Source organism: Notothenia rossii (genome assembly GCF_949606895.1).
Source record: "Notothenia rossii genome assembly, chromosome: 7".
NCBI lineage: Eukaryota > Metazoa > Chordata > Actinopteri > Perciformes > Nototheniidae > Notothenia > Notothenia rossii.
Window position 1 is genome coordinate 11723561 of NC_136905.1, and position 17310 is coordinate 11740870.

The 17310-nt window shown below is 39.7% G+C and overlaps 2 protein-coding genes across 2 annotated transcripts; one reads left to right on the forward strand and one right to left on the reverse strand.

Annotated features, from left to right (window-relative positions):
* Positions 1-863: 863 nt before the first annotated feature.
* rragca (Ras-related GTP binding Ca) lies at positions 864-14369 on the reverse strand. Its single transcript, XM_079691282.1, has 8 exons — positions 13976-14369; positions 11439-11642; positions 8990-9189; positions 6097-6211; positions 4589-4731; positions 3890-4038; positions 1923-2870; positions 864-1756 (listed from the first exon to the last, which is right to left on the reverse strand). The coding sequence occupies exons 1-7, from the start codon at positions 14159-14161 to the stop codon at positions 2716-2718; spliced, it is 1152 nt and encodes a 383-aa protein (XP_079547408.1). The 5' UTR covers positions 14162-14369; the 3' UTR covers positions 864-1756; positions 1923-2715.
* Positions 14370-15139: 770 nt separating this feature from the next.
* Positions 15140-17238, forward strand: LOC307045561 (c-Myc-binding protein-like). Its single transcript, XM_079691295.1, has 5 exons — positions 15140-15294; positions 15860-15932; positions 16340-16388; positions 16563-16692; positions 16779-17238. Exons 1-5 carry the CDS (start codon positions 15280-15282, stop codon positions 16815-16817), a joined length of 306 nt encoding a protein of 101 aa, XP_079547421.1. The 5' UTR covers positions 15140-15279; the 3' UTR covers positions 16818-17238.
* The last annotated feature ends 72 nt before the right edge of the window (positions 17239-17310 follow it).

A 17310-nucleotide genomic window follows, 5' to 3' on the forward strand; every position in this document is an offset into this window, starting at 1 on the left:
TATATCATTGTTGTGATTTATTCCCATTACTGTAGTTTTCAATCAGATGTGATTGTGATAGGTTATAGACTCTGCGAATACCATTTGGAGCATTTATGCAAAGGTTAAAAGGCACATTTCGACTGTTAACATAATGATATCCAGGAAATATAAACGTCACTTTGTTACTAATCCTATGCCAGCCGAAGCTCATGTTACATCAATACTGAATAATCCAATTTGCTCTATTGTTATAGTCATACTGCAGGGCCAATAAATGAAATGGGGTCTCTCTCCCGCTCACTGCGGTTATAGAAGCTGCTGTCGTTTATAGTCGTACTTTAACAGGCTGTAAAATTCAGAATACAGGTTTAAAAACAGCTAACTGTCAATTTAACAAGTATGAGAACAGTTATTGTACTTGGTGAATGGGGAAAGATGAATAATGATTCACCGTGGGAACGCTGGAATAGTCCTACAGCGCCATCTTGTGTTTGCTTTTAGATTATATGTTAGGGGGATAATCCAGGTGAATAGGGTAAAAGATTTTAACTATTCACCTTTCACAGTTGAGTATTTACAACAAGACACGTGTTTTATATGAATTACAAGTTGTCTCAGAGTGTTGAACTATGCAACTGAGGCCAACTTGGAGAATTTATGAATAATGTAAAGAGTAGTATTTTGGATTATTTTTTTTAAACTGTCTGAAATAAGACATGTTTAGGAAGCGAAACAGCCCAAATTCTCAATATTGACCAGTGAATTAAAAAAAACATTGTGCCTGTAGTGTGACCATTTAAAGAGCACTTAATTAAATCTCCTCTAAGTTATCTCCTAGCAACAAGTCCCAATATCCCACTTTTTCAGTGACGAACAAAAACTGAAAATTAAAATGTTCATTTATTTCACATAGTATATCATCATCACAATACATAAAATCAATCATCCATCACAGTTCTGATGTGCAAGTGTTAATTTCAGGTGACTAATAATGACTAGATTAAGAGGGTCTCAGGGTCTGTTTCAAGAAGCAGTTTCACAGAGTTACCGGAATAATGTCTGCCGAGTTAAATCTGCAACATGAATATTTTTGCACATGTTTTACTGCGCAAATATATCAAGATAACATGACATTCAGGTCTTTATATGCAGCCAGGGTTTCCATACATCAGTCCCGATATAAACAAACAGGCATCTTAACGTTGTGGCAATAGTAATGACATCTGGTCTTTCTCTTGTTTATCTGTTTACTCGTCTTTCTCACATGGTTTTCTTTCTGTGACGGTTGAGAGCAAGCCGACACCGATGTATGCATGCTTGGAATGGGTACATTTTGTTTTTGTGAATCCTGCTGAACAGAGCCAAACTAAATACAAAAACAGAATTAATCATTTTGGGCAAGACTGAAACTGTAGGAGGAAAAACATGCAAGTTTCAACCAGTTCATATTATCCTCCGAACATTTCTTACCGTATTTAGAACAAATAATTTTTCTAAATAAATGGCAACAAAGTTAAAACCAAGTCATTTCAATATTTTGGCAGTGCTTTTTCGGAATATTTTCAAATTTCCAACCAAAATATTTTCTACAATCTATCATAAAGTCAATTTTTTTCAGAGGAGCGCACAGAAAAGTTACTTTCACGGATGAAGAGTTTAATATGCTAAGCAGCTGTTATGAGAAGGTCATCAACTCTTTCTGTAAAAAGGTCCCAATCAAAACCTTTCATTGACACCCGCACACACACACACAAAAACATACTTCCATATTTACCTGCATACACACCCGCACACACACACACAAAAACATACTTCCATATTTACCTGCATACACACCCGCACACACACACACAAAAACATACTTCCATATTTACCTGCATACACACACACAAACATACTTCCATATTTACCTGCATACACACACATACTTCCATATTTACCTGCATACACACACACAAACATACTTCCATATTTACCTGCATACACACATACATACATACACACACACACGAGACCCAGTTATATGGACAACGCAATCCCTTTTCAGTCTGCTCAAAAAACCTTGTTTTCCCTTCACAATTGAAACCAAAAAGCGAGTTTCGGGCAGCATTCAGGTAGGGTGAGGTGAGTGGTGGTTTGAGAAAGCTTGCACTGCAGACAAGCTTCATCTCCATAAGGCCATCTCTGAACATGTACGAGTGTTAGGACCAGCAGTTCACATCCACCACCTTTTTTTCCTATCAGCACAGAAGTGGCTGGGGTGGGGTCATCTCCACACAGATTCCTACAAACTGACATCAAAGCTTTGTCCATAAGCAAGAGGTCACAACAAGGGTTTGTTTTCCCTCCTCACATTGTCCGTGGAGAGGGACAAAGCAGCTAATTATCACAGCCTTTGACCGTGAAATCCAAAGAAAGGTCCTGGACTTTTTTCCCTGTCCAGTTTTTCTCTCTTTCACTTCCTAACAGTGCCTCTAATTCCCCAGAAACAAGTGCGTGCATTTCCCTTCCAGCTTGACAGGTCGCTGTGCTGTCTCTCACACACACACACACACACACACTCTTGGCTGGAGCTGTCTGACACACTCTTGGCTGTCTCACAGTACGTTGGGTGCTGGGAGGAGCAAGGGGTTGTGGTTGGTGGCCTGTGAGCCCCAGTTCAGTACTCTCTGCTTGTTTCCTTTTCTGTCCTCTTTTTTTGCATCTTTTTGTTTTTTTTCTTGAGATCAGTGTCTAGACAGTGTTGCGCGGCGTCCCGTTCAGAGCGACGGCCTTGCTGCAGGGCGAGCCCGCCGCCTGGGAGCCTGTCGCGCGCTGCGTGGTCACCCCCACCTCAAACACTTCGTGGATGGCCTTCCGGAAACAGTGGAAGTTGTAGTCTATTAATCCTAAAAGGGGTGAGAAAAGAAAATTAAGTAAACGCATGATGACATTTTGACAAATAAGGTTTCAAAAACATGGGACAGACATGACCACCAAACAGGCTGTGGTGGGGGACATTTTGTGTTTTTTTGCTTTCTTTTGTGAGTCTGAATTACAGGAACATTAGGTCCTGAATATCAAAGAAAACATAATATTTGTTAAAAACAAAAAAGGAGCCCTCATTAAATATATTTGATATGTTCATAGCGTCATGTGCTTGGTCATGTTAGGCTCCTACATGTCATTTGCGATGCATTGCAAACCAACACTAGTGTGAGGAAAGGTAGTATATTAAAGGAAACGTTTTGTAATGATTTCCATGCCTCCAACATCCCCATATTAAAGTGTTCTTCCACCTAAACAAGTTATTTTGTTACATTTAAAAAATAAACAATTAAAGAGAGCAACATCCACGTGAAATAGAAGAAAGAAACATAAAATAAAGATCCGACTGGTCCCCTTTGAGAAGTTGGGCTGAAGTTTATGGACTGGTCTTGTATTGCATTGTAACGCCTTATAATATAGTCACTTAATTTATGCAAATTATTTTATAATGTAATTTATAAGAACCCACCAAACTAAAAATGGCGTCCCCCAGGCAAAGTCAGACACAAACTAGTTAAAGAGGCACCGATGCAGTTGACTCATCACCAGTTATACTTGTAACAATAACAAAATAACCATTACATTGAAGGTTATGTTAGCCTTGCATCAAAATAAAATATGTGGCGTTTACTATTAATTGTAATATATGTATAATTAATATTAATTCCCAAAACTGTCTTGTTCGTTATCGTCCATAAGTGCAATACTACATTTCCCCCTTTCATACACTTAATTAAAACACATTTTCTATATCTTTCCTCTGACTTCATACACTAAAAGTAAATAAACACTTTCTGTAATGCTAGAATAATCCAGAGGGAAGTATCAGAGCCACATCACCATCAGCCTAATGAAGTCCACCTCGCTCCAGACTGTTTACCTTTGCGCTCGAAGCTCTCCTCCCGCAGGATGCACACCAGGGCCAGGAACTTGGTGACCTCCTTCAGGTAGAGCACCGTGGTGTTGTTCAGCTTGATGATGGCCATGGACTCTTTGTCGTAGGCGCTGCCGCTGCCGTCCTCCTTCAGACTGTCCAGATGAAGCACAAGAACACCGTGATGGGCAGGGGAAATGTGGGTTTAATTACAGCTCGTGCATGTGGATGAATGAAGACAAGCGATGCATGAATTGAGTTTTGCTTCAATGAAAGCTTCTTATTTGATAACTTCAAAATCATTAAAAATGTAAGTTCTTTATTCTTTATTTAAAATGTTTATCTACTTTAGAGAAACTGTTCCGTAGGTCGTTAATCATTTAAAATAAAAATGTTTCCCCAAACAAAAATAAAAAACATATCTAACCCTCATGGTCAAAGACAGAGCAACACATTATTCTGTGATTAAAGAAAACCCAACACCTCCAAAACTCAATAAACACAGGACAGAAAAACAAGAATAAGTACAATTGTATTTAAAACCAAATTAAAAAAAGGTACTGCAAGTCGGCTCTTAAAAGCATGAACACTTTAATAAACATTGAGCCTGTAAAAAAAGGAAAAAAAAATCTGCATCTGAACGACAGATAGACCCGTTAACAACTCTGACCTCCATTACTAATGATGAACGGATCACACTCTCACCCGTAGATGCAGGAGACGTCGATGACCACGTCGATCATGTCGCAGCACAGCTCGTAGGACTGCATGTCCACCGGAGAGCTGTCTGTGGCGATGTAGATCTTACTGACCACATCGAACAGGAAGGCCTTCTCTATCCCTGAGTTCTGTCAGGGGCACACAAGGAGGACAGAGAGGAGGAGGAAGAGAGGAGGGACATAAATACATGTTTTATACGGTAGAGACATTGATATTAAGACAATAGGGTTGGGCGATGTGAAGACAAATGCTGCTAGGTAATACTAATTTGGCAACAGTGAGAGTGGGGCAATTTCTTTAATAACCATTCCATCAATGAAGTGACTATGTTCAATTGTAATGAATGAATCAACCATTAAATATCTAAATGTTTACAACTTTTATGTGGCAAGTTTTTTTTGTGTTTCTAGAAAACCACTTTTTAGAAAATATTTTCACTTCTGAAAAATGCCACATTGATTATTTTTACAGCCCTAGATGGAGTGATGCTGCTAAACTGTGGTAGTCACTCCTGTTATGTTAAAGGTGGGGTAGGTAAGAATGGAGAAACCAGCTCGAGTGCGCTAGAATTTGAAAGTTCGCAGCCGGAAAAAAATCTGCCCCTTCCTTCAGACTTCCTTACAGAGCCCCTCCTCCAACACACACAAACGCACACATGACCAATGAGGGTACGAGATAAGTTTGTGCACAGATGGAAGGCTGACAGGCAGGTAGGCCATCCAGTTATTTAAGCCGGGCCGGCTCAGATGATTGGTCGTGCTTTTTACAGCGCCACGGCTTCCACAGATGACATTTTTTTAATGGATTTTTTTATCAAAGCCTTTAATATATTCATTGCTATCAGGATGTTAAGAGCATTCCATGGAATATAACAAAAAGTGTTTCTGAAGTGAACCCCACCTTTAATGGGTGTACTTTATTATGGTTTAGATTTGTATCAATGTGATAAAGCACCTTCATTGGGCTAGCTTTTAAATTTGATCGATCAGATAAAAACTGACCCGTCTGCATATTCTATCCACTAACAAAATGTCTCAAACGATTATTTTTTAAAACTATAAATACAAATATTGAAATGTAAATATAGGTTAGAGGATTCTCTCCGTATTCCCCACTTCTTCTTTAGGATAAGTAGAGTTACCCTGGGCTTCACTTTGGTTTAGTTCACTCCACACAGCTTCAAAATAAAGTGTTCACTTAATATTTAAACGCCTCTTTAATCATCCAGTTAAGGAAATGGGCCAACAGAGAAAGATATACATAGCCATGAATCAGAATCTTTCAAGTCATGTTAAAGGCAGAGACACAGAGTTTAATGTAATGCTCTTTGAAGTGTTTTCAGTGCTTAATCATGACATCAGAGGTCTCAAAACAGAGCTGGACCTTTAGACTCTTTAACTTTTCGAAAGGCTTTTTGCCTGACGAATTGATCCTTTTCTTAAAAACAAGATAAGCTGTTTAAATACCATTATCCATATCTGTTCTCTACTTACAGAAATGAAGATGTTGAGCAGGTTCTCCAGAGTGGGGAGCTGAGGGATGAGCTTCTGCACCACTTTGCTGAAGGCCTCAAAGATGGAGTGGTCGTAAATACTCGTCAAGTAAAAGCTGAATGAGAAAAAAAACACAAACAAGGAAGTGAATTAGCAGATACTCGTAGGAAACACTTCTTACTTCCTCAAAACACACATGAAAGCAAGTCAAAGTACAGATAGTCACGAGGTCACATGACATGGAAGAAAAGAGCTGTTAACTGCAGTGTTGAAGTCGATTCACAGGAATACAAATACAAGGTTGGCAGGAGACTTCCTATGATGAAACTGGACACATGATTAAGACTTTATACCCACATGTGCAAATAAAAAAGATCACGAGGAAGCCAATAGAATGTTCTGTGGTAGCTCAACCTTTCAATGCATTACAGTGAAGGAAGCGCCGGAGAACCACGGTGCAGAACAAGCTCTGCAATATATCTGGGAGTGCTCCTGCTGTCTAACCGGAATAAACAACAATCTGACCCGACATAAAACACAGAGCAGTGTGTGCCAACAAACATCCAGAGAAGCTGCAGCAGACAGACAGACAGACAGACAGACAGACAGACAGACAGACAGACAACAAGCTCCTACAGTGTGTCAGGACAAAGGCTGCAAATATTGATTTGTTTATTTTTGATTAGGGCTCTAACAAACAATTGTTTGCGTTACAAAGTAAACAGTTGATTTAGTTTTTATAAGATATGCTAAAAACTATTATTATCCAAAGCCCAGAATGACATCCCCTTGGTGTCTTGTTGGTTTTGTCTCTGTAACAATTCAAAAGCACAGAATATTCTATTTACAATAAGGACAGAAAATAAAGTCATTCTTATATTTGACAGGCTGGAACCTGAGGGGATTTCTGCCATTTTAACTTAATCAAAAGCCCTGATTGCATCAATTATCAAAATGGTAACCAACACATTATCTTTCCTTCAACCAATCGCTTATTCTCCCTTATAGTTGTTAATCTAGAATGATGTATTGATGACATGATAAGTCATTGCATAACCACGGTCATCAGAAGTGAACAGTAATCCAAAACATGTCAGAGGTATTTCATTTACAGACCAAAAGGGCAAAAAGCCAACCTCACATCGAACACGGAAATAATACAAAATATATTGATTTATTAGAAACAAATGTCACCGTGTCTTGCATCAATTGATAATACTTTCATGAATTACATTGTGTTCCTACACCATTAATCATGTTGAGCTCTACTCAGGGCTGTTTCTTCAAGTTACAAAACGTTTTGCTCAGACAGAAATTCGATCAATTTCAAAATAGCAAACGCTACATGTGAACTTTAGCCTTCTTTCCAAGTCTTAAACATGTCAGACCTCGGTTGAATAACAACCTCTCTGGTATCTGAAGCACGGGTCAATGTTTGTTCATTAGGAGCACAAAGAGGAATCTCACAGTAACACAGAGAATGCAGGACACCAACATGGCTGACATCACAGAACCAAGCCACCATTAAGCTCCTCCTCTGAACCACTGGGTTTACCATAGAACCGTCTCTAGGACTACATTTCATTAAGTCAAACGCGTGGGGTGATAATGATGTTGTACGACATGTGCAGAGAAAGTTGGGACACCTTAAAGTGTTTGTGAATGCAGCCTTATTGACTAAATGAACACATATGTGATGCAGTGAGGGTGTGAGGGTGTGACTGGCTGAATATTAGCACCTACATGCGTTTGGTTGTTTTAACACCGATGTCTTTAGAGAAATACTGAATTAATATGTTTGACTTAGCAACCACAGTTACAACTCACCAAACACCATGAGACATCACAAGAGGGGCTACATTAGAGGATTAACTTGTCTTTTATTGGGAACATGCAAGAAACAAGATTATGAATGACTGTTTAACATGAAGGTAAGAAAGCAGACAACACATGAGAGAAATCTGTAAGAATGAAGGTCCTTTGAACCAATGTTTCTGATGAGCTGACTCTAGGCCAGCTTCAGTGTGAAGTTAAGTAAAGGTGTTTCTCTAAAGGGAATTGCTTTCAGATTAGTTTCTGTACCAAACTGTTAAGAGTTATTTTCAATGCTATAACAATGTGTTTTATTGAATGTGGGTAAATCTGACCCACAGTCTTACTGTAAGCATGTTGTGTGCTGCTGTGGTTAAACAATATGTACATAAGTGTGATCAAGCCTCAGGTAGGTAAGGTAGGCCGTGGCTTTAACAGTGACCGTTAGGCGCTGCAGCCCAAACTAACCAACTTCAATTGTTCATATCGTAAGATGAACTGAAGTATGAAGGTTTCTTTATACATTTGAAAAAGTGTCCATTTCTTAAAACCAGACTTAATTATCGGGAAAATAGACTAATATAACAAAAGTCGCAAACGTGCTCATGGAAATGTTTTATCGTATAGTAACCCTTTAAGTCTGACCCAGTGTCTTTAAAAGATCTACCACTATGGGGCATCCATGTTTTTTGAAAAGGCAGCACACCCTGATGTAAAAACAATACATTTGGTGTTACTTCAAATCGGAATAAAGCTCCATTTAATATAGGTGTTATGAAATGTTATCTTAGTTTTATATTTATTGGTCTGGTGTTAGTAGGCAAAGTAGAAGAGCCTATTTGCAAGCCCTTACAGTGATGGAGGAGTGATAAGGAAACTATGATGCAATATGTGCAGATAACGTGTGTGTGTGTGTGTGTGTGTGTGTGTGTGTGAGAGTGTGTGTGCGTGTGCGTGTGCGTGTGCGTGTGCGTGTGCAACTCTGAATCAGAAATACTTTCTATACCAACATGTGACTGTGTGGAAAGCCAGGATATAATATGTCTTCTTAAATGATAAAGACATGTTCGATGAAGGTTACCTGAGATGCAGCTTCTCTAAACTAGCGTCGGCCAGGTCGTCGTTGGCTCTCTGATGGATGTCTCTCTGCGTCTCGATCTTGTGATCGTCTGAGAGGCCGTCCACTTTATGGATGAACACCTCGAAGTTGATCTCTGGATTGACTCTGTAGGCGCGGGACACTGTGAGGTGGAGCCTGCTCAGGGCCTCCACGTAGTCGTCCTAAGAGGAGGAAAAGGTCATATCTTAATACACCCATTTAATATGGACATATTATCAGGAAGTGAAATCATAAAAAGACAGAAAATGCATTACGAAAAACAAATCTACAAGTACCTTTTAATCCATTTTAGATCACAATTATCTTCTTAAATTGAATCAATGTCCATATCATGAATCACCTTTATTTCTTCTATACCGTCAGCAGTCAAGACACAAATAATTAGGATTGTGTATATATTTTAATGCCTCAAAATGAAATCTCCCTCTTCTAATCGATCTTCTGCTTTGATTAACATTGTAAGCAGTATTTTAGTTAAACCAAAAGATTATAATTTAGAGGTAAACTGGGATTTGAGCCATAGACAATAAGGTCACAGTGAATTCCTGACAGTAGAAATCAACACACCCATCTTTTGAAAATGTTAGAGTGACAACATGCTAAAAATCATCTGTTGCTTGCGGACATAATGTTCTTTAAAGCAGGAATGAGGAAATGTAATGCTACATCGTCTAGCGAAACAGCAACACCAGCACACGTCTCCTCAGATATCAGCGTGTGACAGAGTGCTGAAACTAATCCAATCTGATGCACCTTGTTGTGTACAAATAAACCCTGCAATCACATCTGCTGTGTCATCGCTGAGATTACTTCTTGAAAGCACTTAGAGCACTGACATAAAAGCCAGAGCATGTCATTGTTTTTACCATGGCTACTCTCGCTGTCCATCAGTTTATTATCAGGGGCTTTTCAAGGGGCTTACATGAACAGTGTGAACTAAAAATACAAGCTTGTTCTCTTTATGTGTGCACTTTCACCTCGAAGAAATGGAAATATGGGTTCAAGCAAGTGTGACAGCCCTGTGGTTGTCCATGTGGTAACCTGGGGTTTCCTTCTAATCAGCAGTGATGAGACCCACCTGTTCTGCAGAACAGGCTCTTGCTCAGCTGCCCTGCTCGGTGCACCAGGACACCGCTCCCGTGTCTGTTTTATTGTTGGTTGTAACCACTCCGTTGGGATAAATAAATGATTGTTTTGGGCAACTCCTGTGTGGAACTGTTGTCCTTTTGTTACAAGCAGAGCCAGCTTGTAACATATGGGGTCTCGTCCGGGATCCAAGAACCAGGGGATAGTTGTTTACTTGATTGTGTAGACAGTTTGTTCCTGGTGTAGGGCATTAAGGAGTAGCTTTGGAATTACCTTTCCTGATAGGCATAAGCAACATCTCCTTTAGGGGAGCTTGTTGGTTTGTTATTGTTGTGCATACACATGATTCAACATTTTTGTCATGGGTACACGTCCGTGGCTGTCTTGGTGAGTAACAGCTTCGCTGGGGCTTTACCGGGTCATTGAGTAAGTGTTTAAAACACCTGTTGTGGCATGCATGAAGACTAGGGTGAGACAAGATAGTTAGTATTGGGTAGGCAGTTAGCTAGGGGAGAGGTATTCCAGAGTTATAAAAAATATATATCTTTTGATATGCACCAGGTTCAAGGGAGTTCGCATAATCATGGCTACATTGACAGATTTTGTTAAGTGTCCCAGTGTGGAACTGCTGGAAAAATGTACTAAAGACCAACTGTTAAAAATTGCAGAGCATTTTGAGGTAGACGTTCCAAAGCAGGGTCGTAAAGACACCATAGTGACTACGTTACAGACCCAGTTGGTACTGCAAGAAGTTCTGCCAGCAGTGGCTGTCGATGATGGTTCCGAGGAGGAGTTGGCTGAGAAGGCAGCTATAAATCCAGAGCGGCAGAGAAGTGCAGGTTTTTCTTTGTTTGACTTTGGTGAAATGACATTTGAACAGAGAAAGGAAATAATGCTGCTCGCAGTACCAACAAGACAGTGAACGTGAGGAACGAGCAAGTACTCTTGAGGACCGGGCTAGAGCTCGTGAACAGGAAACTGAGATGGAGCGTTTAAGGTTAACCACAGTGGTGCGGGAAGCTGAATTGCAACAAGAGCGTTACAAGTTGGACCTCATCCAAGAGGGTAAGCTTTCTTCTGGGGTGTCCCCAGCAACTTTTGATGTAGCTTATAACTTGAGGTTGTTACCGAAATTCGAGGAGAAGACTGTAGATTATTTGTTTTGACTTTTTGAGCAACTTGTCCTTGTGTTACAAGCAGAGCCAGCTGGTAACACAAGTCAGAGAATCTAAAACCAGTATAAACCCCCCCAAAAGTGTTGCTGTGAAACCACATTTCCGTTCCTCAGGTTTATGACCATTAATGCTTTGTTTCTGTTTTTCACCTGAGCATCGATGACAAATATCAAAGCCCCCGTTCCTCTGAAGATCATCTCGTAGTCGAAGGTGGGGTCGAGGAAGTCCACCTGACCCGGGAAGTCCCAAATCTGGAAGTTGACGAAGGAGCTGCTGGAGATGTCGTCCTTGTAGATTTTGTTGGTGCTCTCCAGGAACAAGGTCTCATTGGGAGACATTTTGTGGAACACCACCTGAAATCCAAAAAGTGTTTTGAGTAAAAGAAATGCTTTGATGCTCAAAAGTACCAAATATAAGTCCCAGACAGAGCGATGGCCAAGTTGACATGCCAAAAGCGGACGAGCAGGTTATGAGAAAACCACAGAGCTACTTTCAGACAAAGAGATACAGCTTGTGACGGTGGAATCTCATCAGAATTCAACAACACTTGGCCCTGGTAGAGCTTGAAAATAATACAACGATTACAGTACTTCACTTTAATAATATTAGAGCCAAAAACCAATCTCTGGTGTTCAAGTTAATAAGTTGAGTTATCTGAAGAAAAAAATCCTCCTTGCTACTTTTATTTTTGAAAGGTGGATGCCCTTATGGGTTTTGAGGATAGAAAATATTGTGTAATTTTCAAACATATCGGGCGTACAGCCCCGTGTCAGCTTTTGTCTTTTGCTTAGTTTTATTGTCTGTGAGGATATAGTAATCATTTGTTTCACATTCTTCCATCTCATTTGTTATAAAATGATGATGCATGTTGGGCATACAGTATATAGATTCACCATCATACAGTATGATTGGCTTCTAATATTGCAGTGTTTGTCTTCTTAAAATGTGACCATGTTGTATTTTGCAAAATTGCCTGTATCAAAATAATTTTTTTTCTCAGTGGAGAGGTTATTCCAGAATTATTTGTCATCCTATCTCAAAAGCATCATTAGGACGTCACACGCTCGCTGAGAGAGAAATATTGCAGACTCATCTTAACGCCACAAATCCCTCTGCTGTGTCAGCGGCATGCTCAAACAGCAGAGAGTAAGACTGCAGCTTTATGAAGTGAAGTGCGGTTAAAGCTTGAACTGAATACAGTTACAGGTAGAAACCCAGCTGCCGTGGCGGATGGTGAAAGACATTGGACTGTTTATTTTCTACTTCAATTTGGAGTCAGTGTGTGGGCCACTGAGGTCACAGGTCAATGAACCAGCAAAAAGCCAAATCACATGCTTTCCAGCCGGTACCGGGGGCTTACAGGGGGACATTAATCTGAGACCTGACGGGTGTGGATTATAGCACAAACAGTACAAGTGTGCGCTTCAGTACAGAAAACTTCTCTGCTCTTGTTTCTTCAGGCAATGTTAGGAGGTTTGGCGAGTCACGCTACATGCAGTCTGATTCTACTTCCCCTTTTCATTTTGAACATAAATAATAAAATATCAAAGACGGCACCACTGCTACTCATCTATTATTCAACCTCAGGGCCCGTCAGAAAGAGGTAGACTTGACGAATTTAAGTGAAACAGCTAACCTTGCAGTCGGGAGTTAGATGGATCACGAAAAATAAAAGGCAGTACTAACAGGGGAAGTAGGGGCCCCAAAAGCCCCAGGTACATTTCATGTCACTTGGTTTAATTAAGCCCAAATCTGTCTGAATTGATATCACTAATGTATGATGTTTACAAGGCTTATTTTGTGCGCATGTCTTGAAGAGGGAACCTGTGTCAAAATCTTATTTTAAAATAATGATTTTCCTGCATTTCTTTTGTATCAAAAGGTGGACCATCGCAGCTTTGAAAAGCATTATTAAACCTTTAAGAAACTACCAATACAAGCTGAAGGGGAGAGAATACAGGTTCTATTCACCACAGCGCAAGCTATATATGTATTAAGTGTGATTATTGTTTAAGTCTTCATCTATCAAGTAAATTGATCACAAGACAAACTGCTTCAGGATCTGCTGTTGTAGCACATCTTCTATCTATAACATATGCTAGGGGAAACCCTGGGAGGGCTGGTGCTCTGGACTTGAATGGGATCATGCTACACATGAGATGGTAGGAGGAGGGTCAGTCGAGGCCCCCTAACTCCTTTATCCAGCCATGTTTTAGAGAGCATGTCGGCCACACTGCAGGTGCACTGATTTAAAGCAAAGTGTTATGACTTGCAGAAAGGAAGGTGTGGTCGGGTCATGTGAGAGCTACACATCAGACCTGCCTCACAGCTGCGAGGGTGGGACTAAGATATATTTGGCATGTTGGATAAGTTGTTAACCAAACAGTCACATGCTTTTATGTCCATGTATCAGTAAGGATGCACCCAGCGAGCTCTTGTCCACCTGGTTAATAATTCACCACTACAGCTGCACAAATGTTAGCTAACAATGAAGGCTAGCTAGGCATTAGCTGCAGGAGGGAGTTTAATTGCAGTTATTCCACTCATGTGGCTAGCTATCTGCAGGTTCATAGCTAACATCACCTACGACATGCTAAACTAGCTATCCTGGCTAACGTCCCATTTACTTGTGTAAGGCTGAAGGGAAGCTCGCCTCAAAAGGCTACTAGTTTAACTCTCTGTTTACCTTCTGTATGGATGATTTTCCACTTCTTCTTAGACCCATGAGCAGGATCCTCGGCTTGCTGTCGGACGGCGACGGGCTGTCCTCGATGTCGGCCTCCTCTTCTTCACCATAACCGAAATCTTTGGGGAACGAGTCCGCAACCCCGTAGCTGTCAGCCAGCTGTTCCACCTCGTACTGAATCGACATTGTGACCTATCAGTTCGCCTCTTCCCCCCCTCTTACTTGTCGGTAACTACACCCGTTATTGTGTCGGAGGAACGGTGTGCACCACAAGCTACCGTTACACAATGAAAACAGTTTGTCAATAACGCTCAAGCTACTTGGAAACACCGAGCGTGATCCCACACATTTCCTTAGGATTTCCTCTCGCCCTTTGTTCCCACCTCTTGGGTCTGATTGGCTGACTGAATTCAAAGACGAGCTGTGATTGGTTTAAGCAACCTATCACTCTACTGAGGTTTTTCGCTGTCACCTGACTAGTCCTCAGACCTGTTTTGTGACCTATCACCCGAATAAGAAGCAGATACACACTTTTGACACAATCGTTTGAATCTGTTTGAGTTCGTAGCAAAAACTCATAATTGCTGCATCACATTTGCCGTAAAAATGCATTAAACAGAAAGTGGGTTGTACTAGTGTTCTGCAATATCACCAGCAGATAGCGGCAGTAACCACTTCAGTGAAGTAGCGACTTTCAAGGTCTCTGTAAAATGTCGGAATTTACTTGGCTCCCTCGTGTGTGTTTTTTATGCAGGTAGATTTGCAGAGTGGTGGAAGAAGTATTAGGATGCTTTACTTGATTAAAAGTACCAATACATTATTTTCAAAATACTCAATTACAAGTAAAAGTCCTGCATTCAAAATATTACCAGCCAAACGTATTTAAGGTATACAAAGTAAAAGTAATGGCCATTATGTGTGAGTATAATTATATTTATATATGTGACATAGTATATATCATATTGTTGAATAAAGTAGCATTTTACTGTTATAGGCAAACAAAGATTTTGAGTAAAATTACCCTGTTTCCCTTTTAAATGTAGTAGCATAACACGGATATACTCAAGTAAAGTGATGACTGTAGCTCTAATTTACGTGCGATACATGTTATTGTTTTTCCGAGGAACACCCGAAGGCATCACCCTTCCCACCAGACCCGTTGCTCCTTAAAAGAAGGCGATAAACGAAACTGAACTTTTCTGGTGCTTTACCTGCGTCCCAACGTTTTGTTTTTGCGCTATCGAGCGTGATACAAAAACATACCATTTGTAAGAAGAGAGTCAACTTTATAGCCCTTGATCACCATGGCACATTACAGAGTAAGTTTGTTTACTGTCGCGTTTTATTAATTATTTGAAGAAACTCGTCTACTAAAGTTTAATGCAAGCTATCTGAGCTAACATTAGCTACCTGGGCAGTTACATGGTGTCAATCAGTGAGTCGCCTGAACACCTGTGACAGCTCATTATATGGTTTGTAAATGTTTGTGGATAAACGTATGAAAGATAATGTCAATATACCAAATGTACTGCTGCCTTGTATGTGTTGTTAGTTGTTTAGTTACATTTGAAGTAATATTAAGCAGGACATTTGCATCATGTAAATTACCAATAGAGTGTTTTAGTCATTTAAATAGTACGCAGCAGCATTTTGACAGTCAATATACAATAGTTACAAAATGTCTTAATTATAAAATAAAAGTTAAATACAAACATTTCAAATTAAATATATATATATTTATCTTGTATTTCTTATTGTTCTTTTTTTATTAAAACATTATCAATGCTTTTTTGCACCTATTTTCTATGGGGGTTTTTAGTTAACTGTACCCGACAGTACCTGTACCTGTGTTAGTAATGCAATGCCATGATGTTTCTCCTACAGGCTCCTGACTCCAAAAGGGAACAGTTCCGGAGATACTTGGAGAAAACCGGTGTTGTTGACAGTCTTACCAGTGGTAGGCCACCTTTTTTCTACCTTTGGACTTGGGTAATATGTACAACTTTCAATACAAACATTTCATCATCTAATGGCAGACTTTTTATAGTAAGTTTGATTGCCAACTTTATTTACTAAGTAATTTGCCTTAGTGTTAGGTGACTACAACAAACATTTAATGAGGAAATACAAATACAAGCAAAGTAATGCAAATGTCGGGAACATAAATATAGTATAGAAGAAAAAAGAAAGTCTAGATTATTATTTATTTTGGAAATAACTAGGCAAAGAACCCAAGTAAGAAAGACCAAGTATTCAACTTATTTCATTTTTCTTTATTAGATTTGGTCAACAGGCAATTATATTAAGCCCATATCAGCATTGTTCATAATTCCTGTATGCATTTATTCATCTATTTTTTTCCAGTTTTAGTGGCTTTGTATGAACAACCTGAAAAGCCCAACAATGCCCTGGAGTATCCTTCTATTCATTGATTGTTTGCAGAAATGGTCTCTTTGTTAAGTTAGTTCTGACTGAAGTTCAAGTCCACCAACAACCCTCCATCAACAACCATGGTAAAGAGTAAAGTGCAGATGTTATTAATGGAGGCCACTGCTCGCTTAAGAGCCCTTAACCAACTCCTTCTCAGATTTGTGAAGCAGCATCTCAATTCTGCGGGTCAGTCGACAGCTGACTCTGAGGCTCTGCAGCAGGAAGTGATTGACTTAAGGCAGAGGTGTGCTCGTCTGGTAGAGGAAAACAAAGAGCTTAAATCAAAGGTAAGCTTCTGCTGGTTGCTATGGTATAACTTATGTGCGTGTTAACATCATGTATTGTAACAAAGATGGCCTCTCTCCTCCTGCAGCTCAATGAACCTGAAGATGGAGCTTCAACTGAAAACTGACGCCGAGGTCACAGCAGCGTTTTGGCCTAAAGAATGTGGTATTTGTTTATTTTGTTCACTTGAACGTAAAGGCCAATGATTTGTAGGTACCTGGTTCTGTAAATCTTATTTTCTAATATGTTTCTTAGAATTTAACTTATTCTGTACATGTATGTATATAAGTTTGTTACTTGTTTGTTACGTCTTTGTCTTAACTAAGAAAACTCACTTCTATACGACTGAATAAGTCAGTTCTTAAAACATAGGACATCTAGTTATTTTGGAGTGTGTAAAAGAAAAAAACAGATATGCTGTTAATTTTATTTTCTGCCTTAGTTATAAACACGCATGCCTGATGTCATGGCAATGTGGGACAAAGACACTTTATTTCCAAAGATCTGCTGTAACTAAACAATTGTTAAATAAAGCACATTCTTCCAAACATTGTCGTATCACTGATTGAACTCGATTCCAAAGAGCGAAGTATCAGTCAGGACTTTCATTTTGAAAAGCA

What these genes read in the sequence shown, in the direction of transcription:
- rragca (XM_079691282.1), bottom strand. Translation starts at nt 14,161, where the DNA reads ATGTCGATTCAGTACGAGGTGGAACAGCTGGCTGACAGCTACGGGGTT. An exon ending in TATTTGTCATCGATGCTCAG is followed by an intron (nt 9,190 to 11,438) that starts GTGAAAAACAGA and finishes TCCTCCTCTTAG; the next exon opens with GACGACTACGTGGAGGCCCT. An exon ending in GGAGAGCTTCGAGCGCAAAG is followed by an intron (nt 2,871 to 3,889) that starts GTAAACAGTCTG and finishes CACCCCTTTTAG; the next exon opens with GATTAATAGACTACAACTTC.
- LOC307045561 (XM_079691295.1), top strand. An exon ending in TGTTGACAGTCTTACCAGTG is followed by an intron (nt 15,933 to 16,339) that starts GTAGGCCACCTT and finishes ATTTTTTTCCAG; the next exon opens with TTTTAGTGGCTTTGTATGAA. An exon ending in AAGCCCAACAATGCCCTGGA is followed by an intron (nt 16,389 to 16,562) that starts GTATCCTTCTAT and finishes ACTCCTTCTCAG; the next exon opens with ATTTGTGAAGCAGCATCTCA.